Below are 25222 nucleotides of genomic sequence, written 5' to 3' on the forward strand. Positions count from 1 at the left end.
AACATCACTAGTGACCGTGAGATGAGTGTTATTAGACGGGACATCTGACTCGACTCCATTAGACCTTCACTGACAGCAGATTCATAAAGACTCAATCTCTCACAGTGAAACAACATTTAACGTTTCGACACACAGCCTCGCTGGCTCTCTTCAACCTCTCAGGGGCTTGATCTGTCAGCGCTTAACACATTCATACGATCCTCGTCCAGCAGGAAATCAATAGCTGACTGATCCGCTTAGAGCGAGTGGGTCTCAGTCAGGTCCTGTAGCTGCATATGAATAAGACCTGACACAAACACACTCAAATACAGGTTGCTTATGTGGGATTATCATGGAAAACCAAAGATAATAAATATACTTTAAATAGCATAAACATCCTGGAGAAAAGTGGAGTCTAGATCGCTGAGATTTATAAAGAATAATAAAAATACTGAACATACACTACTAGAAAAATAATTCACTCAGAAATTGCTAATAAATTTCACAAATAATGAAAAAGAAGCAACACTGAATTAAATGTGAAATTTTGAATTTGAAGGACTAAAATAACATTTTCTTGTAAAACACTACAATCTTTTATTTACAACTTTGAAAACTGCTTTTACAGTGTAGTGGGAAGTCTAATTTAGTATATAATTAAATGGAATGATTTAGTTGCTGATACATACATGTGTTATATTGCAGCCAAAAATAAATAAATACAAAAATCTTATTAAATTATAAAATGTTCTGGAATTTTTGTTGTAGTTGAAATACAATAAATAAATACAAATACATATACATAAATGCACAGTATAAATACTTTTTTAAATTATATAGTTATATAACTTTGTATTTAATTTTCTGGAATGATTTTGTTGTTGAAATACATATATATTTTATATATTGCAGCAAAAAAAAGATATATTTTTAAATTATATAATTTGGTATTTAATTTTCTGGAGTGATTTTGTTGCTGAAACACACACACACACACACACACACACACACACACACACACACACACACACACACTTATATATATTATATGCTGCAGAATAAAAAAATTCAATTATATAATTTTGTACATAATTTTTGGGAATTTTGTTACAGAGACAAATATTTTGTAGATAATGTGATTCTAATTCTGTATGTCTATATACACACACACACACACACACACACACACACACACACACACACACAATAAAGCAAATAAATCTGATAATTTGTAGTAATAACATAAGCAGGATACTGGCCTCAGACTGAGGGGTGGCAGAAATACTGAGATTATTTTGCATTGTTTATTATGAATGTGTGTAACACACACAAGATCCATTGGCCCAGATCAAACCCTGATGTTCTCCAGGCTATGGAAAGCATAGATGCCCTGAGAGAGCGCTCTTCCTCACATAACCTGACACTAACAGGCTTTCTAAAGAGCTCGATTCAATCTGCTCTTCATTACTAATTCACTCGGCCTGCAGGCCAGCGGCTGCTCTAACCACAGCCGATACACTACACCACATGTACAAGCAAAAGAGCCCCGGGGCTACGGCAGAACGGAGCAGACAATGAAACGGCTTGCGCTCGCTTATCCTGCGGTGTGTGTGTGTGTGTGTGTGACGTGCCCATGCAACAGAAGCTCACGAAAATAAAGCAGAGTTTCGCTCCGTAATGTGAATGTTACAACACGCAAGAAGTTTTGCTAATGCTAATCATTATTGAGAGGAGTTAAACTGCAGTCACACAAAACAAAAAGTATATCTTAAATATATCATATCATATCATGCAACACACGTGTTTTTGGCTAGTTTCAGCCCGACACAGTAGTGTTCATTTCATCAGCTGTTTTATCATTTAGTCCGGTGTCAAATGGGCTTTTTATCATATTTAGTCCACCTTGTCCTGTTTTTGTTTCGTCAAGCTTTAGTCGACTAAATTAGCATTTGAGTCTAGTTTTTGTCAATGAAAACTTAAGCACAATTTGCACGGGATTAGTATTATCTAGAGACCTCTGTGATTGAGAAATTACTCCACATCTGAGTTTTGCGTGGCGCATTCGCACGGGATAAGCAAAGCCTGTGATTTTACTCGAATTTACTGACTTATCTCCAGGATATGATGTCAAGACTCCGTTATAGATATAGCTGTATAAAATCATAAACAGGAATCGATATCGTTTTGATTATTTTATAGTTATAAATAAACATAATTTCGTTCAGTAAGTGGACAGACGCCATGAACTGAGCACAGACTAGCGCCAGGAGTCAGATTTCATTCATCAAGAGTGTATGACACACGGCGGAAGATTCAGTTTCAATGCTAAATGTAAAAGCGCCCTTTTAAACGAGCTTGTCATTGTACTGTTCTGTTCTGTTTTTCATTAAGAACAGTATTGATGTTAATATCATTCAATCAGATTACTCTCAAATTGATACTCATTCTAAAGTGAAAGTATAATCCGTGCGGCTGCACGGGAATTCATAACGGTGCGCATTATGATTGCAGACTCCATTCTTCGTGAAAGATAAAGATAGAAATGCTCACAGGAAAAAAAAAAAAAACTTGCAAATATTACATACGATCCGCTTAATCCTAACCAAATCACAGAGATGCCGATTCGCACGGGACTAATATTATCACAGGACCTCGGTGTTCGGCGTGGTAGGTCATTTGCGGGGGAATTTTTACTTTACAAATTACAGACATGACCGATTCGCACGGGATTAAGATCACAGACATTCCCTGGAATTATTACAAATCACCAGAGGTCCCTAGAGAACACTAGTCCCGTGCGAATAGGGCTATAGACACATTTTCGTCATGCCGCACTGATAATCCTGATTATTTTGCTCAAAATTATAATCACGACTATAGTTGTCATTTGAGCAGGCTCGGTTAGTGAAGCTAAGCAGGGCTGAGTCTGGCCAGTATCTGGATGGGAGACCAACTGGGAAAACCAGGTAGCTGCTGGTAGAGGTGTTAGTGAGGCCAGCAGGGGGCGCTCACCCTGTGGTCTGTGTGGGTCCTAATGCCCCAGTATAGTGATGGGGACACTATACTGACAAAGAGCACCGTCTTTCGGATGAGACGTTAAACCGAGGTCCCGACTCTCTGTGGTCGTTAAAAATCCCAGGATGTCCTTCGATAAAGAGTAGGGGTGTAACCCCGGCATCCTGGCCAAATTTGCCCATTGGCCGCTGTCCATCATGGCCTCCTAATAATCCCCCTCTCCTGATTGGCTTCATCACTCGGCCTCCTCTCCACCAATCAGCTGGTGTGTGGTGAGTGTTCTGGCGCAATATGGCTGCCGTCGCATCATCCAGGTGGATGCTGCACATTGGTGGTGATTGAGGAGATTCCCCCCTTCTATGTAAAGCGCTTTGAGTGCCTTGAAAAGCGCTATATAAATCGGACAAATTATTATTATTATTAAATTTACTTTTTGCAATCAGAGCAGTTTTAATCTGCTAGTATTTTATAACACAGAAATAGGACATACAGAAAAAAGCATGTCATCTATAAACAAAGAATCAGAATCAATAAATCATACGGTGAAATATTGTGTCAAACAAATCCAAAGGTAACACTAGCCACAAACGCTGGATTGTAAGTAAATATATATATTTATAAATATATAATTCATTATTTGGGGATTTATTCCCCTCCAAATCCCACTTGTTAATTAATATGAATTATTCCTGTCTGCTGTCTTGATAAAGTATTCAGAAGATATTATTCTCACTCCATCATTGCATATTAATGGCTTTTATTAATTCAATAGCAGCTCTTTCATCCGTCAGAATCAATAAATGAATCTTTAATTCAGACGGACAGGATAAAAGGCAGGTACTCCGAGTTAAAAGCAGCGGCGTGTCGGACAGCACTAAAAGCGGACGGGACTCGGAGGGCTTCAGAACTACAGCCTGAGGCAACAGAGACTGATCCCGGCTGATGATTGGCTGGAGCTGAGCACAGAGTCACTGGTGCCGTTTTGTGAGGGGATCACTATGCCGTGACCTCGAAAATTCACACACACACACACACACACACACACACACACACACACACACACACACACGAGTGCACACACCTGAGCTTCTGTAGGGTTTTGATTTGGATATATCAACAGCTAGACGTCAACATTTTCTGAAATATGTCTGTGCAAAACTCACCATCACAATGCGTTATAGTTTCTATAGTTTCATAGTGCAATCCAATGCTAGTGAAATAACGCTTATTATTTAAAGTGTAGTGTGTAATTTTTACGGCATCTAGCAGTGAAAATGCGAATTGTAACCGCCCACCGCTCACTTTTCTTTCGAAGCACAGAGAAGCTACACTGTAAAAAAAAGTCCGTAAAAATAGGGCACATTATACTGTATAAATATGAAGGAAATGCATTTTTTTTACCGGTGTTTTAACTGTATTTTGAATTACACATTGCATTAGTTTGTGTTTTAAGGGTTAACGGAAATTTCTGTAAAATTACTGGGTAATGTACTGGCAGAAAATTACCAGTACATTTTCTTTTTTTCTTTTTTTTTTTACAGTGTACGGTGGCCGTCACAGGACAAAGATGTCGTCGTCTGAGACAGCAGAGAGTGACCAGCACTCTGTAGCGCAGTTTGTCCCTTTAGGGCTACTGTAGAAACAAGCCGACGCAAAATGCCGACTTCACTGTAAGGGCCCCGCTGTGTGTGTAGATAGAAACGGCTCATTCTAAGGTCATACAAACATAACGGATCATCATATAAGGTCTTTATACACCACTGAAAACATAGTTATGTATATTATATTGCATTTCTGTGAATAGATCCTCATAAACACTACACACTGCACCTTTAATGCTATACTGCTTATTAACGCAGAAACACACGTGCACTCTCACCTGAGTTTTGGCGAGCAAGTGGGCGATGTCCTCATGCCTCCATTACGCTGTTTTTTCTTGGGCGACAGAGCCGACAGCTGCTCTTCCTCAACTACTGAAACATCAGCGACAGTTTGAGACGCCACAGAACTCACTCATTAACAAATCATTAAAACACTGCAAAACACACAATCAGACAGGAGGAGGAGACAATTAGAAGGGATGAACCGTATGGAAGGAGAAACTGTGGGAAAGTTTGACCAACAAGCCTTTAGCAGCGTTAGTTTCACACGTACCACCATCAAAATGGATTATTTTACTCACTTGTTAAACGCATCCGCCCTGATATATGGACAAACAGCTTTCAATCAGGGTCTAGTGTTACTTTATAATATAATATATAACTAATATTAATATCCTTGCAAATGGCCGGTGAGAGAAATAAACAGTGCCATACATATTGCCAAGAAACTGGCCATTGTTATATCATTCAATTAATTATGAAATAATAGTTAATTATGTCTTAAAAACTTTTACAGCTTTATTTTAGTTTAGCTTTAACTATAAAACTATTAGGTCCGCAAGTCATTTATTAAATGATATATTATATATTAATTATATATTAAAATACATATGTAAATGCATGCATGTCTAGTTTTTAATTCACATGCACATTGCGTTAAAATACATTTTTAAAAAGTAGTTTTTTTTTCAAGAGTAGACTGAATTGAGTGTGCAATTTTCTTGCTTGTTTAAATTTTTTTTTACTGCATTGTAGATATTCATGAAATGTATTAAGATGAAATCATAATTCTGAGTAAAGTATTGTTCCGTTACAGTGTGATCTTACATTTAAGAACTGAGGACCTACGTGCACTTACTCTAGGGTTAGGGTTAGGGTTAATTGCATGTTATTATGCATCATTTATAGTCTAGATCAGGGGTGTCCAAAGTCGGTCCTGGAGGGCCGCTGTCCTGCAGAGTTTAGCTCAACACACCTGTCTGGAAGTTTCTAGTATGCCTAATAAGACATTGATTAGCTGGTACAGGTGTGTTTCATTGGGGTTGAAGCTAAACTCTGCAGGACAGGAGCAGGATTAGATACCCCTGGTCTAGATTAACCACATGTAATAAGAGTAACAACGGCACTGTAAAATAAAGTGTTACCTATAATGCACTTGTTTTTAGTTTAAGTTTTGCCCCCCGATCTACAAAAACATTGTAAATGAAATGTATTATTTAGGGCCTGTTTTAGTACTTCTTAACTCTGTTAGTCCTCATGCATCTCCCACAACGCCGGCCGGGTCTTACAGAGTCTGCGCGGGCCGATGGAGGAGCTGGAGCTGGAATGATATCTGTATTTAACAGGCAGACTACTGGCCCGATGCAGACGAGAGGCATCAGCTCCGGCGCTCTTATACAGGTCTCTAGAGCTGGCCAGACTGAGCCTGTGCAGGTATGAGGCGGAGGGAGACAGCACACTCCCTTTACGGTTATTTACTAAAGGCACGGACACACGGATGCCTGGGCCAGCAGGGGGCGCTCTCGCTGCGGGCGGAGCTCTGCTTACGGAGGGTTTGGGATTCTGGGGCTGGAATGTTGGATTGAGCTCATCGTTTACTGTCGGACAAGAAACATTCACAATCAGGCAGAACTACAGATTCAAATAACACTGGATATTACTGGATACTGGATATGGGTTGCTTTCCTCCCCTCATGTCTTTTAACTTTTTCATAATGAAATAGCCAGTTAAATAAAAGCACTAGGTAACTTTTGCTCTCGGGGTCCCCCTACAGTTGGGAAAAAATATTGTCCTCTACTACTGTCGTAAACTCATCAGGGGATGCGCGCATGCATATGATGACATTGCAACCATGATAGCCCTGAACTCATAGATATGTATATGAATGAAATGTCTTCATCTCAGGTACAGTGGCATATGTTTCAGCATGTCATGAATATAATTTAATGGGTTTTATTTTTTTCAAATGCCACATGATCACGATGCTCACGTTTACAAGCCAGCGTCATTATAGTAGTCTATTGGTTAGCGTTTTACAGAATCTATGATACTTCAATTCAATGTTTGAGTGGTAGGTAATAATAACCATAGCAAGCATGACAGCCGAGTCAGCATCGGTCGGGCATTCTTCAGGGCTCCTTCAGCTCACGCCAACCAGCAAACACTGGCCCAATGTTGATCCTCATCCTGCCTTTCATCACTTTTTCGTTTCCTCTTGTTCCTTTCCTCCAACAAAACCTTTGCTTTCTTATTTGTCTGTGCTGCTTCAGATATGATTATAACACCCGTCAAACAAACGATAGTTGGGCTCGCACGTCCGAATGTAAGGAAGTGTGTGTGTTGGTGGAAGTGACGTATATGCCGTAAAGCAGTCGAATTTTGTAGTTCTTTTTGTCTGGGTTACTACACGAAACCCGAAGTTTAAAAGTACGATTAAAAACGATACAGACCCCATTAGGCTATGAGAGACGTGTCATTCAACCTATTGTAAGTCGATTTATCATCACAAGAGTCTTAAAAATATATTATGAAGGTTGAAAAGTTACCTAGTGCTGCTTTAATAATTTGATGAAGAGTGCCTTGGATTTGCTCCTTTGTTCTACATTGATTTCAATTCCCGATCCCAAAGAGCGCCTTCAAACATCTCCTTCAACTCCCTGAGCACACCATATTTGTTTATTGTTGCCAACGTATGACTGATATGAATATTATTTATTGTTATTTCAATTTTACTTTTATATTATTTATTCAACTTAAAGTGAACATTTAGCTTAAGTATTTTTATGGGGCATATTAAAAAAATGATCAATGTTATTTTCAACTGTAATATTAAAGAAAGGTGCTACAGTCAAACCAAAATTGATGAAACATTTTCTAACTTTATCAGTTTATTCTATAGCAGTTTAGAAAATGGTAATAAGTGTCAGTGTCAGAACAAATTCATCTTAATAACGTCTGATGACTTTGATAGAAAGGGATGTAATGGAGTACAATCAGCTGTTAGATTTAAGTACACAATTTAATAATACCAATAGCTCAACCAATGACCAAGCAATGCTTCATTTAGTTGAAAATGAGAAAAAACACTTTAGCAAAACATGCTCAGGTCAAAGTGTCTGAATTATTTTGGTCCCAAATTTTCCTGGTAGTATGAGGAATATTTGGGTATAATATGTCACTGTTTTCTTTATTTTGCTCTCCTCACTTACAGAAATGCATTATAGTGTCCTGCACACACTACTGTAAAATGATCTGCTTTCTGAATCGTTTTTTGGTTTGAATGTATATTCAAATTACTTTGAAACCTAATCGTTTTTAGTATTGAAGAAAATGTTTTATATATAAATGGAAAAAATATATCCAGTGCATGATTTTTTAAATATTGATTATCTGTATAAATAAACTTGCCTTGCCTTGCCTTGTATTCATTTTCTTTGTTTGTTTAAAGTTTGAATTATTCATAATTATATACTGATTTATTATTGACATCTGTCAGGTAAGTAGTGACATTCCAAAACTAAAATTAGCTGACATATTCTGCATTATTTCAACTTTTGAAAACAATAAAAACAAATGAAAGCTGTGAAATATAAGCGCTTATAATAGGACAACGCCACATTATCAGAACCGCAATGGCGCAGCGCCATCTGGTGCGTAATGAGAGCAGGTGCATGATATTCACATACACTGGAAATACACAGACCCCAACAAATATTTGAAGACTTATGGCCTGTCTGAACTGACTTTATATATCCACTAAATATTATCAAGCTATAATATCAAGCAAGCTAAAGAGCATTTGTTTTTGAATGACACTTGCTTGAATTATGATTTTATGCAATTTCATATTTAGGTAATGTTTTTAAGGGGCTGCTTGTTCTATACCTTATTTTGCACAAATACACCAGAAAAGGTCACATTAAATGTTTTCATGAGTAAAGGTTTGGACGTGAACAGAAGAATGAAGGAAGGAAGTGAAGAAGAAACAGCAGGTTAAGAAACAATGAGTAAGAATGGGGGAAAGACTTACTTGATTTGATGTATCCGTTATAGTTACTTTTAGCTGAGAAAATGCAAAGACAAAATAAAGTTAAGACACAGTAAGCAATGAAATGATGAACCAGTCAACATATGAGTAACTAAAGCTGACAACGTAAGAAAATGCAAGTAAATTATGCTAATGCGGATGTTTTTTTCTACAGAACTGACCATCTTAAAAAAATATAGATTAACATGTTAAATAAAAGTAAATAAGTGAAGCACCATGGGAAAGAAAACCTACACAAAAATGTTGTGGGAAATGTTAGCCAAAAAACATGCGCATCCTTATAGTACACTATCCAGCCACCACTATCCTTCCATTCTCATATATACAATTGACATACACCGATCAGGCATAACATTATGACAGGTGAAGTGAATAACACTGATGATCTCTTCATCACGGCTCCTGTTAGTGGGTGGGATATATTAGGCAGCAAGTGAACATTTTGTCCTCAGAGTTGATGTGTTAGAAGCAGGAAAAATGGGCAAGCGTAAGGATTTGAGCGAGTTTGACAAGGGCCAGATTGTGACGGCTAGACGACTGGGTCAGAGCATCTCCAAAACTGCAGCTCTTGTGGGCTGTTCCCGGTCTGCAGTGGTCAGTATCTATCAAAAGTGCTCCAAGGAAGGAACAGTGGAGAACCGGCCACAGGGTCATGGGCGGCCAAGGCTCATTGATGCACGTGGGGAGCGAAGGCTGGCCCGTGTGGTCCGATCAAACAGACGAGCTACTGGAGCTCAAACTGCTCCAGAAGTTAATGCTGGTTCTGATAGAAAGCTGTCAGAATACACAGAGCAGCTCAGTTTGTTGCGTATGGGGCGGCATAGCCGCTGACGAGTCAGGGTGTTGTCTTGGCCTCCAAATTTCCCAGATCTCAATCCAATCGAGCATCTGTGGGATGTCCTGAACAAACAAGTCCGCACTTACAGGACTTAAAGGATCTGCTGCTAACATCTTGGTGCCAGATACCACAGCACACCTTCAGGGGTCCAGGAGAGTCCATGTCTTGACGGGTCAGTAAAAGAGGGACCAACATACACATAATACAGTCATAATGTTATGCCTGATCTGTGTATATACTGCACATATTTAGGGCATATACTGTATAATTCACCAATATAACCATCTTCCTGTGAGTGTTAGTTATTCCAATCACCACATCTAATTTATAAGTATAACACTTCAAGGACATATTCAGATAAAGACAGAGATCCAAATATATCCGAACGTAAAATTAAACATTAAAATGAAGTAACAAAACTAAACTACTGCATCATTACATTTCACACATACAACATGCAGGAGACCCAGATACTGTACATCCATGGGCTTACAGCAGTCTTCACAACATCAGATGCCACTACATGGCACTGCACCAGCCAGATGGCACACACACAGGCGGATGGCACAGATGACTGACTACACAAGTGCCACCTGGGGAGGCGTTCACTTACAGGAGTGTAAAGTGGTCGTGTTATCATACAGAGACACGGGAGAGAAGGGGAAGCCACGGTGCAGAACCTCCATGTTACTAGCCACACTGTCTGACATGCACGAGCAGCCACGTTCTGCCCCACCGCAAGCTACACAACATGCCAGACGCATTCTCTTGTAGGTGGACTTCTTGTCTGGGGTCATGGGGTGGATGAGGGGAAAGGAGGAGGAGAAGCATGTTAATGGATGGGAGCATTATTTCACTAACAGAAGCTGGACATCTGGAAACTACAGCGGGCCAAGTATAGAGCCCTGAGGAACACCGTCAGAAAATCATGTTTGTTATCAAGTTACATACAATTCTGTTACAGAGTCAAATCTGTTGTCTTTATAAACTATGAGAAATTAGCTTTTAATTATTATTTATATTCCTATTCTATTTTTGAGATGCAGTTGAAATGCATGGAGGTGAATGACAAGGAGATATCAGGAGCTCACTGTAACGTGTCCTGCCATAGTATTTAAAATAAATATATATTTTACCTCTTAAATGATACAATATGCAAAAATGTACCTCATAAACCACAAAAATCTGTTCCACCCTCATCCTTCCCTCGGGTCATTTTGACCCGAAGCACAAGTTTTTATCAGCGTGGTCCCAGGACCCTAGGACATTTGTCACACTTGAGCCATGAATATACAACATAAAGACTGGATTAAAAAAGTAACAAATCCTTCCAAAACGGGTCAATTTGACCACCTTAGGAATTAATGTAATGCGAGGAATGCTTCCGTACACATAGAAAAACCTACAAAACGCTCCAAATTAAAACTAAAAATGCTAAACCTTGATTTTGATTTTATAATGTCTGCATGTGTATCTGAATGCATACTGAAGTAACGTACTTTAGGACCCAGAGGAACAGCTCATTTGCCCCATATAGAGCTATAAGGTTAGCTCTATATGGGGCATATAAGGTTGACCGCGACTCTGGAAGACTTGGAGTTGAGCTTTTCTCTGAGAAAAGAACAAAGAACGGCACTGAAGTCATTCTTAAAAAGGGAAGATGTGTTCGGAGTTTAGCCGACCGGATACGGCGAATGTTTAATCTGTCAGCGAGCTCTGCTTCACCTTCGTTGCTCTGGTTGGTTGTAGCGCTATCCTATCGCGTGCAGAGGGAGTTTGAAAGACAACCGTTTATCCGCCCCTCAGATTGAGCCGTCAATGGTGAGTTTCCAGACCAAACATCTTGATGTGGGTCTGGCTTGTCAGGCTACTATAAGGCCATCTAGTGGCATGAAATATGTTGTATAGTTTTTATAGCAGAGGTTGGCAGAGACCCAAATTGACCCATTGGGAGATACTGAGCTGGATTATGCATGTATTGGAGTTATTTTGAATTTAAATGGAAAGAATATGAAGAATGTGCTTAAATTATATTATTGATTGATAACATCTAGTTATTTAAAGGCAAATAAAATTTTAATTCTTAAAAAAAATGCATGGAAAAATATTATATAAATTATATTTCTGGACCCCTCAAAAAAGTGTAATTAAGGGCTTCGGTCATTTTGACCTGGGAAGGAAGGATTTGTTACAGGTTAAAGGGTTAGTTAACCCAAAAATGAAAATTATCCCATGATTTACTTCCCCTCAAGTCCTCCTAGGTGTGCATGACATTCTTCTTTCAGATGAATGAAATCAGAGTTATGTTAAAAATGTCCTGTCTATAATGGACGTGAATTGTTGGGTCATTATTTTAAGTCCATAAAAGAAGCCACTTTGCTTCAAAAGGCCTTTATTAACGCCCCGGAGCTGAGTGGAGCAGTTATATGATTGATAGATGCATTTTTAGGATGGATAGATGCACTTTTATGATGGATAGATGCACTTTTATGATGGATAGATGCATTTTTAGGATGGATAGATGCACTTTTATGATGGATAGATGCACTTTTATGATGGATAGATGCACTTTTATGATGACAGATGCACTTTTATGATGGATAGATGCACTTTATGATGGACAGATGCACTTTTATGATGGACAGATGCACTTTTATGATGGATAGATGCACTTTTATGATGGATAGATGCACTTTAATGGACTTCAAAAATTCAAAAAAGTCACTGTCATTATAAAGCTCGAAAGAGCCAGGACATTTTTAATATAACTCAGATTGTGTTCATCTGAGAGCAAAATGTCATACACATCTTGGCTTGAGGGGGAGTAAATCATGGGATAATTTTAATTTTGGGGTGAACTAACCCTTTAAAAAAATGAAATGGGTTATAATCTAAACTCAAAACAGAATAATCCTCAGCAAAGCCCAAGTACTGTTAGGAGCCTGTTAGGACAGGGAAAAGTAAAGCTGTCTCCTGCTGATGATGGATAACAGTGGGTTGATGGGAGATGTGGTTTACATTCACACATGCAGCAGGCTACAGTAGCAATCTGCATTAACAGATGAAGGCAGTCATTACTCACAATACAACACTATCAGAGGGTGAGGGAAATGATCAGATCCAGGGCAGCGAGAAAAAGGGAAAATGTAAAATGTGTCAATAACTAAAAAAAAAAGTTTTTTAAGTATCAGGTGGAGGTTAAAAAAAACTGTCAATAATGTGGCCGGATGCTGCAGAGATTTAGAAAAAAAGAAAGTGAAAAGAAATAATAACGCCTCCGTACGGACATCTCCTTGTAAATACACATAGGATTTTCTGAGAATGAATTCTTCTTCTGTTATCTAAGTCATCTAAATCACTGTTTGCCAGCTGTGGGGAAAACTGTGGTAAAGTGCAATGTAAAGTCCTCACAACAAATCTAGTTTAATGATCCCAAAACATAAGAAAGCACGATGCATTAAGAACCCAGGGTGGGTTGGGGTCAAACTTTTGCACAGGATAAAGTCCAAATTTGTATTATTTTGTTTAAATGTCACATTTTTTTAATTTAGTCCTGCCCTTCGGAAGCAACAGGAGATACTCACAAGTTTCCCGGAAGACAAATTAAGTACAATTTACCTTGATCTTCAAATTCAATACGTCCCCCCCGGCTCTTAATACGTTGTGTTTCCTTCAGAAGCATCAGTGAATGTTTCGACCTTTTTTAATAGTTGTGCTTGAGTCCCCCAATCGTCCTCAGATCTCAAAATCTCAGTCACTGCTGGAAAGGGCTCAAATATGCAAAAGATGCTGATAACCTGAAGGACTTGAGGATTTCTGGTCAGTTTAACTGCTCAGGACAAACAAGAGACTCAAGAACAACCATCACAAAACACACACACACAGCCGTGGATCATCAGGGAGCGACACACAGGATTGAGAATCAAGGGTGTGTAAACTTATGAACGGGGTTATTTGTATAAACTCAGCATTTTTTTTTGTCTAATGTAAACATCTTTTATGTATAACCTCATTCAGGACAGCACTAAATAAAAAATACCATACATTTTGTATAATCTGTCTTATTTTGTTAAAATTATTCAAATTTTCACAGATTCTACAAGGGGTGTGTAAACTTTTGAGCAAGACGATTATTAATATATCTTCTCATGTTAAAGAATAAGCTGTGATAACTTACTCCGTTTGCATCCACACTTCTTGATCCGCTTTGCGTCTGTGATGTCATCATGACAAGCTTTACAGTAGAAAAGTGCCCTAATGGGAAAAAATGATCTTACTCCAACCATCCAAAAGAGCAGATCTGATATGAATCTATATCTGTCCTGTGAGCTCCTCACCTCTTCACCTCTTTGGCATCACTGGCGATGAAGAAGCCCAGCGTTCCCTCCTGCATCTTCACGTGATTGCCCGGGTTTATCAGCGTGCTGTGGGAAACAAACACAACTCTCAAACAGTGTTGGGTAAGTATTAATTACTAGTTACTAATTACATCTTCAATAGTGTAATTAGATTACTGTACAAATTACTCTCTCCAAAAAGTATTTAACTACTTATTACTGATAAGTAATATGGTTAGGGAAACTCTAACCTTTCTAAATCCTTTATCAACATCGACTAGTTAAGTCATTCAAGGATAGACATGAAACGGCTATTTTAATTCATTCAAATACAAAATATAAAACTACATCAATTATTCTTATTAACTGACTAAAGTTTTACAAGTGAGAAGGATAGATAAAAACATGCATTTATCAAAAAACAAGTTTTGATATTAATTCCACTATTGTATTATGTATAATTGTTCTACACTGTATTTAGTACAATTACATGTGAAGTAACTGTAATTAAATTACTCAGAAACTAACAGTAATCCCTTACTTTACGTTTTCAAGGGAAAAGTAATTAACATTTACATTTATGCATTTGGCAGACGCGTTTATCCAAAGCGACTAACATTGCATTTTTTAAATATTTTTTAACATTCAAACATTTTTAATTTTAATTAAACCACAGATTGTGCTCTGAAAACTGCCCTCCAAATCGGCGCTTTGGACCGAGGTATTCAGCGGGACCTAAACCCTGGCCTTGGGCTCAGAGGAAGCCCCGGCCTGGCCCTGGCACACACTAGCACACCGGCCTTTAGCCCAACAGTGGAAACACGGCTAATGACAAATACATTTTTAACAATCACGTGTCGCCACCTGGTGGTGAAACAATTTAATAATACAATCATTATTTGAAGGGCCAAGTTACTTTCAAAAGGGGATTTGCTCTATTTCGATCGCTTCCGTAGACATCAGTGTTCTCTTTCATCATCTCGTTTCGAGATCCACCTATGGGAAGGGCATCCGTACCTGACCTCTGCAGAAGCATCCAATTGCACCAAGTCTGACAAGACAGGCAGGAGCGCGCAGCCAATGCCCAGTAAGGCCCCACCCCTTACCAGCGGGCATATATGGGCTGCATACGCTACTGTACATCAGTTGTCATTCGCTTCTCGCGATCTCTGCACTGACACAGTTCGGTTAGATTTGCGCTGCTCACTTATTGTCTGCAGGAGGAAATATCGCCAGATCAGCCTCCACCGGGCGTGACAGTTCTATTCTGCCACATTCTGTGTCTGCATTCGGAGCCGCTCGCGCTCTCGTCCGTCTTCCTGTTCCACGGCTGCCGCCACGGACCTTTCTGAGTTTTTCGCGGGTATGTCGCTCTCTCAGTCTTCTCCTTCTGTGTCTAGCCTATTACGGGCCTGCCCGGCCGCGTGTGGGTCTCTTATCGCCGGTAAGGATTTTCACCCTTTCTGTGTGGTCTGCTTGGGCCTCAAGCACGCAGAGGAGGCAATAGAGAACCCGGAGAACTGCAGTTACTGCCTGGTACTGCCTAAGAAACTCCTGCGACACCGCCTTAAAGTTGCCGCTACTCAGTGTGGCGAGCTCGACTTGTCGTACTCGGATATGGAACACGGTGACGATAGCGCGCTACCGGGGACCTCCCGGGGCGCGACGGCTCTTGTTTTGGCTGACCAGCCCAATCCTGAGTTCCCCGAAGAGGACATCTTCACGGGTAACCTCCCGCTCGCCGACGATCTTGCCGGGTCCGGTGATTACGACGACGCGGGCCTTCTTGGAATTTCGGAGGACGAGGAGGCCATCCCGCCCTCTGTTATTCCCCAGGCTAGCGCCCCCGCGGCCTTGCCTCAATCCATCCTCCTGGATGTGTGTGAACGAGCGGCCGCTCGTCTCAACATTAAATGGCCGGCTCCACAGAGCGCCACCGACCAGGAGAGGGATATTTATGACGGTAAAGTGTTGGGAGCCCCCCCCCGGCCCGAGGAAAGAACTCTTTCCCGTTCTTCCAGCGTGCGCTAAGCACATGAGGCACTACTGGAACGACCCGCTCGATCTTAAACACGGTCTCGCGGGGCTGGAGGTTAAAGATATGGCGGCTCGCGGCATGGGCGAACCGCCTGCCATTGAGCCCTCCATTGCCAGACACCTCAACCCAGTCCAGGGAGGGCTGCCCGCCCCCCCGAAGCCGGTCCTTCCTAACAGGATGGACCGTTTTTCTGCCTCGGTGCACCAGGCCGTTTATAAATCCTCGGCCTTGGCTGTTAGGACTCTGAATGTCTCCTCCCTCCTTTCCGCTTACCAAGCGGAGATCCTGGACGATCTGGGCCAGCAGTTAGATAAGGGATCTTCTCCCTCTCCTGCACTGTGGAAGGAGATCATAACGGTTAACGACCTCGTTCTCCGTAATGCTCGTCAGGTCGTCCAAACCTGCGGGCGCTCTATGGCGCTTTCCGTGGTAGGAGAGCGCTCGCTCTGGCTCAACCTGTCTGGTCTCCCGGATAGTGAAAAGAAACGTATCGCAGGCGCCCCGGTAGAGCCCGGCCGGGCTCTCTTTGGCCCCGCAGTTGCTATGATGCAACAACGATGCGACGACAAGAAGGAGCACGAGGCCTTCATATTGTATCTTCCCAGGAAGACGGTCCCACGCCAGGCGCCCCCTGTGCGTTTGCCTAACCCCCCGGTCCCGGGACGTAATTTTAATCAGGTCAAGGAAAAGCCTCGAAAGAAGTTTTCTGGGCTTTCTCCCTGCCCCAGAACCCCTGTCCAAAGGACGGAAGGTTCCTGCTGTAGGGTGTCCCCCTCCCGTGGCTGCCCAGCCCATATGTTTAGTGGACGATGTGTGTTCCCCCCTGTTCAAGGGGATTGTCGTGAGGAAAAGTTCAAAAGCAGTGTAACCACACCGCACATACTGTGTTCCCCTCACCCAAATAATAAAGGCTTCGGCCCCATTGTTTCCCAGAAAACACAACACACACAGAAACACAAAAAACACAATAAATCTAACGAATCAAATGAATTCGTCACAGCGAGATACCCTCTCAATGTAGGGAAATACCCTTTCTCTCGTAATGGTGAACCTGCACGTGCCGTCCCTAGTTTCTCCACTAGAGGGCGCCATTGCATCACAAATAAGCCAGCTAGGCATGCTCGAAGCCAGCACGGCCCGGACGAGCATTCACACGAGCTGTGTGTCAGCCTGGCTTACTGTATTACGCATGATATTACAGGGCTATCGTCTGCAGATTGCTATGAAACATCCACGTTTCAGCAGCGTTCTCTTTTCTCACACAGAGGAAAGCACGGCCCACGTCCTGAAGGAGGAAATCTCCTCTCTTCTAAACAAAGGTGCGATTCAGGTGGTTCCCCACAATCTGATAAACCAGGGTTTCTTTTCCCGTTATTTCCTGGTCACAAAGAAGGACGGTTCCCTCCGTCCTATTCTGGACCCCAGGGTGTTGAACAAACATTTGAGGAAATACAGATTCATAATGTTAACCCTTGGTTCGCTCGCCCGTGTCATGAAACGGAACGACTGGTTCACATCGGTCGATCTGAGAGATGCTTTTCTCCACATAAGCATTTATCCACTACACCGGAAGTTTCTTCGTTTCGCCTATCAAGGCATTTGTTACGAACTCACGGTGCTTCCGTTCGGGCAAAAATTAAGCCCCCGAACTTTCTGTTTGCGTGTGGAAGCGGGCTTCACTCCCCTAAGAATGTCTGGTCTACGGATCCTGACATACATATGCGATTGGCTCATCATAGCCGATTCGAGGGAAAAGGTGTTGCAGGACACCTCCCGTGTGCTCGCGCACACCCGATCTCTGGACTTCAGGGTGAATGTGAACAAGAGCAGCTTTACACCCAGTCAGAGGGTGATCTTCCAGGGCATGGAGCTGAACTCAGTCTCCATGCGAGCGCGTCTCTCTCAGGAGCGCGTTCTCTCTCTGACGAACTGTCTGTCACAGTTCAGAGAGGGGGCGAGGGTGCGATATCGCACATGTCTCAGGCTACAGGGTCTTATGGCTTTAGCTATCCAGTTTTTGCCACTAGGACCCCTGAGGATGAGGGCGTTCATGAAATGGGTTTTGTTACTACATTTCAGCCCGTTACACGATCTTTGCCGCTCTGTAACAGTGACGCGCACCTGCGCTGCAGCTCAGCGCCACTGGAAGAGCGCGGACTTTTACGCACAGGGTACCCCTCTGGGGACTGTCATGTTGCGGAAAGTCGTGACGACGGACGCGTCCCTAACAGGCTGGGGTGCCACCCAGGAGGGCAGAACTGTGAACGGTTTGCGGCCGAGCAAACTACGTTCAGAGCACATAGATTATTTAGAGCTTCTAACCAATTAGAAGGCTCTGAATCATTTTCTGCCTCGTCTGCAGGGACATCATGTGCTCGTACGCTGCGACGATACCACGACAGTGGCTATCAATCGTCAAGGCGGCGCGCGCTCGCCGAAGCTTCATGCCCTAGCTTACAAGCGTTTGGTATGGAGCGGGCGAGTTTTCCTGTCGTTACGCGCGACTCATGTTCCGGGAATTCTGAACAGAGGCGCGGATCTTCTATCGAGGGGGAACCCGCTCTTCGGAGATTGGCACCTCCACCCTCAGATAGTAGACATGATATGGATGAGACTACGGGCGCCCGTAGATCTGTTCGCCTCGCGCGAAAACAGCCATTGTCCTATGTTCTTCTCGCTAAAGGACTTGGACGCGCCCCTCGAGGTGGACACACTGGCCCACCCGTGGCCCAGAGTGCTGCTGTATGCCTTTCCTCCCCTGTGCCTGATAATTCTCACACTGGCCAGGGCGAGAGAGGGGAGGGTTTCTCTCATCCTGATAGCACCCAGGTGGCCCAAAGCGCCGTGGCTGGCAGAGATAATCCCTCTGTTGTATGCCCAGCCGTGGTGCCTCCCCCTCCGCACAGACCTATTGTCTTAAGCGAACGGGGAGATTTATCACCCACACCCGGACAGGGTAGCTCTCTGGGCTTGGCCCGTGAGAGGACGAACCTAAGCGCGTTAGGGCTTCCCCCGCGCGTGGTGGCTACTATACAGAATGCCAGGGCCGTTTCTACACGGTCCTTGTATGGCTGTAAGTGGCAGGTGTTCGATGAGTGGTGTGATGGGCGGGGTCTCACGTCATATCAGTGCTCAGTCGCTGATATCTTGTGTTTCCTCCAAGACCTTATGGATAAGGGCAGGTCTTTTTCCACTATTAAGGTCTATCTGGCAGCTATCTCTGCTTGTCATGTGGGTTTTGAGGGCTCAACGGTTGGGCAGCATTCTCTAATCCGCAGATTTATGAAGGGCGCCCGTCGCTCCTTGCCAGTCATTAGGAGAACGATCCCTGAATGGGACCTCTCCATGGTGCTGGAAGCTCTGTCTCAATTCCCTTTTGAGCCTCTGGGGAATATTCCCCTTAAGTTGCTGTCCTTCAAAACAGCCTTGCTCTTGGCCTTGGCGTCAGCCAAACGTGTCAGTGAGTTACATGCACTCTCGGTCCACCCCTCGTGCATCAATTTCTCTCTGGGTGGAGATAAGGTTTTCCTCAAGCCTAATCCAGCATTCATGCCGAAATGTTTCCCTGCGTTCACATCGGAGGTGTTGGAGCTATCCGCTTTTCACCCTCCGCCCTTTTCCTCCGCGGAGGATCAGAGGCTAAATGCCCTGTGTCCAGTCCGTGCGTTACAAACGTATGTGTCTAGGACCAGCGCGTTCCGGAAGAGTGACCAACTCTTCGTTTCATGGGCTCCTCCTCGCAAAGGGGATCCCCTGTCTAAACAACGCCTCTCACATTGGCTTGTGGACGCTATAATCTTGGCATATGAATCAAAGGGAGTGCAACCCCCAGGGAACATCAGAGCTCATTCCACGAGGGGCTTGGCCGCCTCTTGGGCTCTGTTCAGGGGAGTATCACTGCAGGATATCTGTTCTGCGGCCAGTTGGGCTTCTCCCCATACGTTTGTGCGTTACTACAGGCTGGATGTCACCAGAACCTCAGTAGCACATTCGGTCTTGGGGGTGGGGTCTTCCTAACCCTGCCTTCCTTATGTGTGACACACATAGCCTATGTTTCATGTCCTGCTTCACACCGCAGTTACGCGGTTGCGTCGGTGTGGCGAGTTCATGATTATGAGACGCGTCGTGCACCGCCCCTCGGGGTGACCGTCTTTTTCTGGCTAACAGGACCTCACTGTGAGTGTATTGGGCAATCGGGGAGCTGTCCATGTCTCTCCCATAGGTGGATCTCGAAACGAGATGATGAAAGAGAACAATAGGTTACTATCGTAACCCCGGTTCTCTGAAACATCGAGTGGAGAGATCCACCAGCGTTGCCCCGCTTACCGCACGAGAAGCGAATATACTTACTGATGTACAGTAGCGTATGCAGCCCATATATGCCCGCTGGTAAGGGGTGGGGCCTTACTGGGCATTGGCTGCGCGCTCCTGCCTGTCTTGTCAGACTTGGTGCAATTGGATGCTTCTGCAGAGGTCAGGTACGGATGCCCTTCCCATAGGTGGATCTCTCCACTCGATGTTTCAGAGAACCGGGGTTACGATAGTAACCTATTGTTATAGCCCAAAATATAAACTTTAATCCCAGTACTTCTGTGATAATGTGAATATACTGTGAGGTTGAAAAGACTTTTTGTAAAGCTGTTTCACATCTATACATGACAACTGCTCTCTCTGGCTCAGTGGTAATGCGTATGCAGGTCTGGTGTGATTGTCAAAGGTTAAAGCCACTGGCCAATCGCTTCATTTAGGAATGAGATCACGTGGGTGTTTGAATGGAGATCGCCATCTTTAATGATCAATGGTGCCGATCTACTGTCAGTATACTGGATGTTTTAGGACTGAAGGTTTATAATGACGATCAGACTGACCTGCTCTCTCTCTGGTCAGATTTATACTCGATGGCGATCAGCAGGAGTTTCAGCTTCACATAGCAGAGTCTGCGAAGGAATAAACCACGCGTAAAACACAAGCAATGGAGACTTCTAATTTATTTATCTCATTTATATTTATCTCCTTACAAGGATGAAACTAGCAACTTTACAGCCAAAGTATGCAGAAACATATCAAGCTAATAAAGTAAGGCTTCTGATTAAATGCACACAAAAAAAGCTTTTATATTTCACTAGCTGATTCCCATACTTGCATTTGTATAGTTTTGATGATTTTACTTTTATAATAATGAGGAAAGAAAATGTTCAGAACCTCACACATCATACTTACTCACAAACCGTGGGGAAGGATAAACCCACGAAGGCACTGGACAGATACTCCGTGTACATTTCATTGGCTACTCCCTCTAGATAATACTTCTGCCACGTGTCTTCTTCAATCTGAGCAGGAGAAAGTTTACATTTATGTTTAATCATTTAGCAGACCCTTTTATCCAAAAAGACTTACAAAAGAGGAGAGCTATAGAAGCAACGAAACACTAGCCTGACAAGCCAGACTCACATCAAGATGTTTGGTCTGGAAACTCACCATTGACGACTCAATCCGAGGGGCGGATAAACGGTTGTCTGTCAAACTCCCTCTGCTCGCGATAGGATAGCACTACAACCAACCAGAGCAACGAAGGTGAAGCGGAGCTCGCTGACAGATTAAACATTCGCCGTATCCGGTCGGCTAAACTCCGAACACATCTTCCCTTCTTAAGAATGACTTCAGTGCCGCTCTTTGTTCTTTTCTCAGAGAAAAGCTTAACTCCAAGGCCTCCAGAGTCGCGGTCAAAGCGGATTCAAAAGACCGCCGCCGTTCGCCAGTTTCTGTGTTTACTAGAAGCACGCAAACGCAACTCGGCCGTCGTCATTATGGCCCCGCCCACCGACTCTATACACGACGTGCTTGGCCCGTCCAGATTGTGAGGAATACAGCTCAGAAGGGTATTGAGAGTTGCTAGACGACACTTGCGGGCAGATTAAATTTGCTGCCGCTAGGGTGCGTCTAGATTTCTAGGCAACAGTAAGAAGTCTCAGTTAATCAAACAGTACACAAACAATTTTTTTTTTTAAATAACGAAACAAATAATCAGAAAATTGAATTGGATAGTTAAGTGCTAGTCTTTATTGATCAGATGCAGCTGGAAAAGATTAGCCTAGAAATCTAGACGCAGCCTAGCGGCAGCAAATCTAATCTGCCGCGAGTGTCGTCTAGCAACTTTCAAAACACTTCTGAGCTGTAAACGCCAAACTCTGGTCGGGCCAATCACATCGTGTATAGAGTCGGTGGGCGGGGCTTAACATAATGACGGCCGAGTTGCGTTTGCGTGCTTCTAGTAAACACAGAAACTGGCGAACGGCGGCGGTCTTTCGAATTGGCTTTGACCGCGACTCTGGAAGACTTGAGTTAAGCTTTTCTCTGAGAAAAGAACAAAGAACGGCACTGAAGTCATTTTTAAAAAGGGAAGATGTGTTCAGAGTTTAGCCGACCGGATACGGTGAATGTTTAATCTGACAACTAACTCCGCTTCACGTTGCTCTGGTTGGTTGCAGCGCTATCCTATCGCGTGCAGAGGGAATTTGAAAGACAACCGTTTATCCCGCCCCTCGGATTGAGCTGTCAATGGTGAGCTTCCAGACCAAACATCTTGATGTGGGTCTGGCTTGTCAGGCTAGGAAAAGATGTGTCTTAAGATGTTTTTTGAAAATGGCTACAGACTCGGCTGCTCGAAATTGTGTGTGAGATATTAAAAAGGTGACATAGTTCACTCCGACTGCCCATGAGTGGACTGACCTTGATGTAGGATCTCATGGAGAAGAGGTTGGCCAGCATGGTGGACAGACCCTGTGCCAGGCAGCTCTGGGCGATGAAGCCCAGCTTCAGCTCAGCGAGGCAGATGGCATCATCCCCTTCCTTCCAGTTCCAGCTCGGGATGTTGAGAAGATGAGCCTGGAAAAGACAAGGACAGAGATGTCTGCAAAGTTACAAAGCTCTCCCTGAAACGTCTCAATGCAGTCTTGAGTTTTCTTCTGGGAACCAACGCGTCACAATATTCCTCATTTAAATAATTAACACGCAGAATAAAGGGGCGGGCCTGGTTGAGTTAGTTAGTAGTGAGTTGAAACTGATGGTTATGGTAAGGGGCGGGACATATCCCACACACACTGGAAGTGCTTGGCCAATCACAACAAACTGCTCCAGCTGACCAATCAGAGCTCAGTGTGCTTTTCAGAAGGCGGGGCTTCATAGAGACAGGAACTAAACAGAGTTACTGACAGACTGGGAAGAGAGGAGCCGCAACAATGGAGAATATGAGGAAATAATCAACATTCAAGCAGGAAAACCTGCTCTAGAAGAGATAAAATACAACATCAAGACTTTGGGATTGATAATAGATTGATAAAAGTTCGATAATAGAACGAAAAATTCGATTTTTTTAGCTCTGAAGAAAGAGTTTGATGTACAGCGTGACACAGTTAAAAATGCAAAACTTAAACCTCCCTCCTCAGTCGATAGAGAACATTCATTGAAACCAAACATCATTCTAGATGGAAGCGATTCCTAGTTTTAAAGTTACAGTGGCAACAGCACATTTAATTCTAACACTCTTAAACTGCATTAACACGGGGCGCCTGCGTCAACGCTTTTCATTTACTTTGAGCATTTTCAAATTTTCAAGCGTCAATGCAGGCGTCAGCCAATCAGATCGCCTATGCAAATATTTTTATATAATGCTTGACTTAATTACAAACAAGCTGGAAATACACTAGGACTCTTATTTTGAAATGCCTTATGTTCAGATGAGGAGATTAAATATGAATCGTTACAAGCATCTAAAAAAAATTTTTTTAGAGTGTAAGAGCTTCATTGTATACCAGCTTCACTGCGGAGCTTTGTGAGATTGTGTTTATTGAATGAGGGACAGCTTTAAGTGATTATAAAGGAATCAGTCTTTGCGCGCTGTCTGGGCAATATAATTATCATTAACTTTTTATTAATAGGTCTTTAATATATTCAGAATTTGAATAAAACTTTTGTTTTCCATTCGTGACAAGCGGCCACACGCTTCAATACACTGACTAATTCACACATACAAGTGGGATTCACTCAAAAAATGTGATGAAGGACAGTTATAAATCAGTCGAAATCAGGCTCATAAAAATGTCAGGAAAACACGATTCCTGGCTGCATGTCATTATCCATGGATCACTGGATCTGTGGTAAGTTGTAAGGACCACTATATCGAGCTCAGCCTTTAGTTTAAACTGATAATCGTTTGCTCAACTCACATTTTCCCCTATTAACTCCAGTCACACAGCAGCTCTTCTGCCACTCATTCCCTCTATATAAGGATTAGGCTGTTCAGTGTTCATAGATTAGTTAGTGCTCTCATTCTCTCTTGCGCTGCTACTTCGCTAGCATGAATGAATAAATGAATGAATGAGCATCGCCCGCATCGGTAGTTAATGCAGTTTGAGCCAGCTGTCAATCAATACGTCACTGTGGGTCTCAGGTGCACGCCCCCCACTCAGCCCGCCCTCAGTTTGTCGGTTTGTCCCCTCTGGCTCCGCCCACTTTTTGAGCATTTTCAAATATTGCCGGTGGGTGGAGTTAGGCTCTGAACAGGAGTTGAGTTACCCTTTACAGATTATCCTGCTTATGCGTTTATCAGGGAATTACAATGTGAACCAAATGTGGAGACCAAAGTGTTAGTGAGGTCAGATGTGATGGGTGTAAGAAACTCTCACCTTATTATGATACTGCAGCATCTGTGTAATAATGCGGATCTTTGGATGGTAGTTTTTAATGGATATCACCCTAGAAACAACACATCACACTTCAAATCAAGTACCTTCTGAACTCCACATTCATCCCTAGTTTATTTAATGCAATAAATGTTATTAGTAAGGTGATGAATAGCACCTCATGATATTGGATGCATCTTCTGCATCAGGATCCGCACAGTATTTATTGGCTAAGATCAGACAGGCATCAGCCGACTCAATCTATAAGAAAACAGATTAAAAACAGAGATAATCAAAAAAGGGATACACTCTAAAGTACGTAAATAAATGGGTAGAATGAATTGCTGGATGCAGTTTTTTTGTTTTTTTGTTGCATGAACCAGTGTTAACATTGAGAGCAAAATT

The 25222-nt window shown here is 42.7% G+C and overlaps 1 protein-coding gene across 7 annotated transcripts in view; it reads right to left on the bottom strand.

Moving 5' to 3' along the window:
- Positions 1–25222, bottom strand: part of LOC137056415 (calcium-activated potassium channel subunit alpha-1a-like) — a 139856-nt gene that overhangs the window by 23738 nt on the left and 90896 nt on the right. For 4 of the 7 annotated variants that reach the window (XM_067430498.1, XM_067430501.1, XM_067430500.1 and 1 more), the window contains exons 12-21: positions 24996–25078; positions 24821–24890; positions 22866–23021; positions 21357–21466; positions 21005–21073; positions 14099–14185; positions 13939–14015; positions 10375–10548; positions 8906–8938; positions 4874–4967 (exon numbers count right to left, since the gene is read on the bottom strand). In XM_067430498.1, the coding sequence (XP_067286599.1) occupies positions 4874–4967; positions 8906–8938; positions 10375–10548; positions 13939–14015; positions 14099–14185; positions 21005–21073; positions 21357–21466; positions 22866–23021; positions 24821–24890; positions 24996–25078 (953 nt within the window). The remainder of the gene's footprint in view (positions 1–4873; positions 4968–8905; positions 8939–10374; positions 10549–13938; positions 14016–14098; positions 14186–21004; positions 21074–21356; positions 21467–22865; positions 23022–24820; positions 24891–24995; positions 25079–25222) is intronic. The other 3 variants (XM_067430499.1, XM_067430503.1, XM_067430502.1) reach the window with 3 other exon arrangements.

Source organism: Pseudorasbora parva, chromosome 21, assembly GCF_024679245.1.
Source record: "Pseudorasbora parva isolate DD20220531a chromosome 21, ASM2467924v1, whole genome shotgun sequence".
NCBI classification, from domain to species: Eukaryota; Metazoa; Chordata; class Actinopteri; order Cypriniformes; family Gobionidae; genus Pseudorasbora; species Pseudorasbora parva.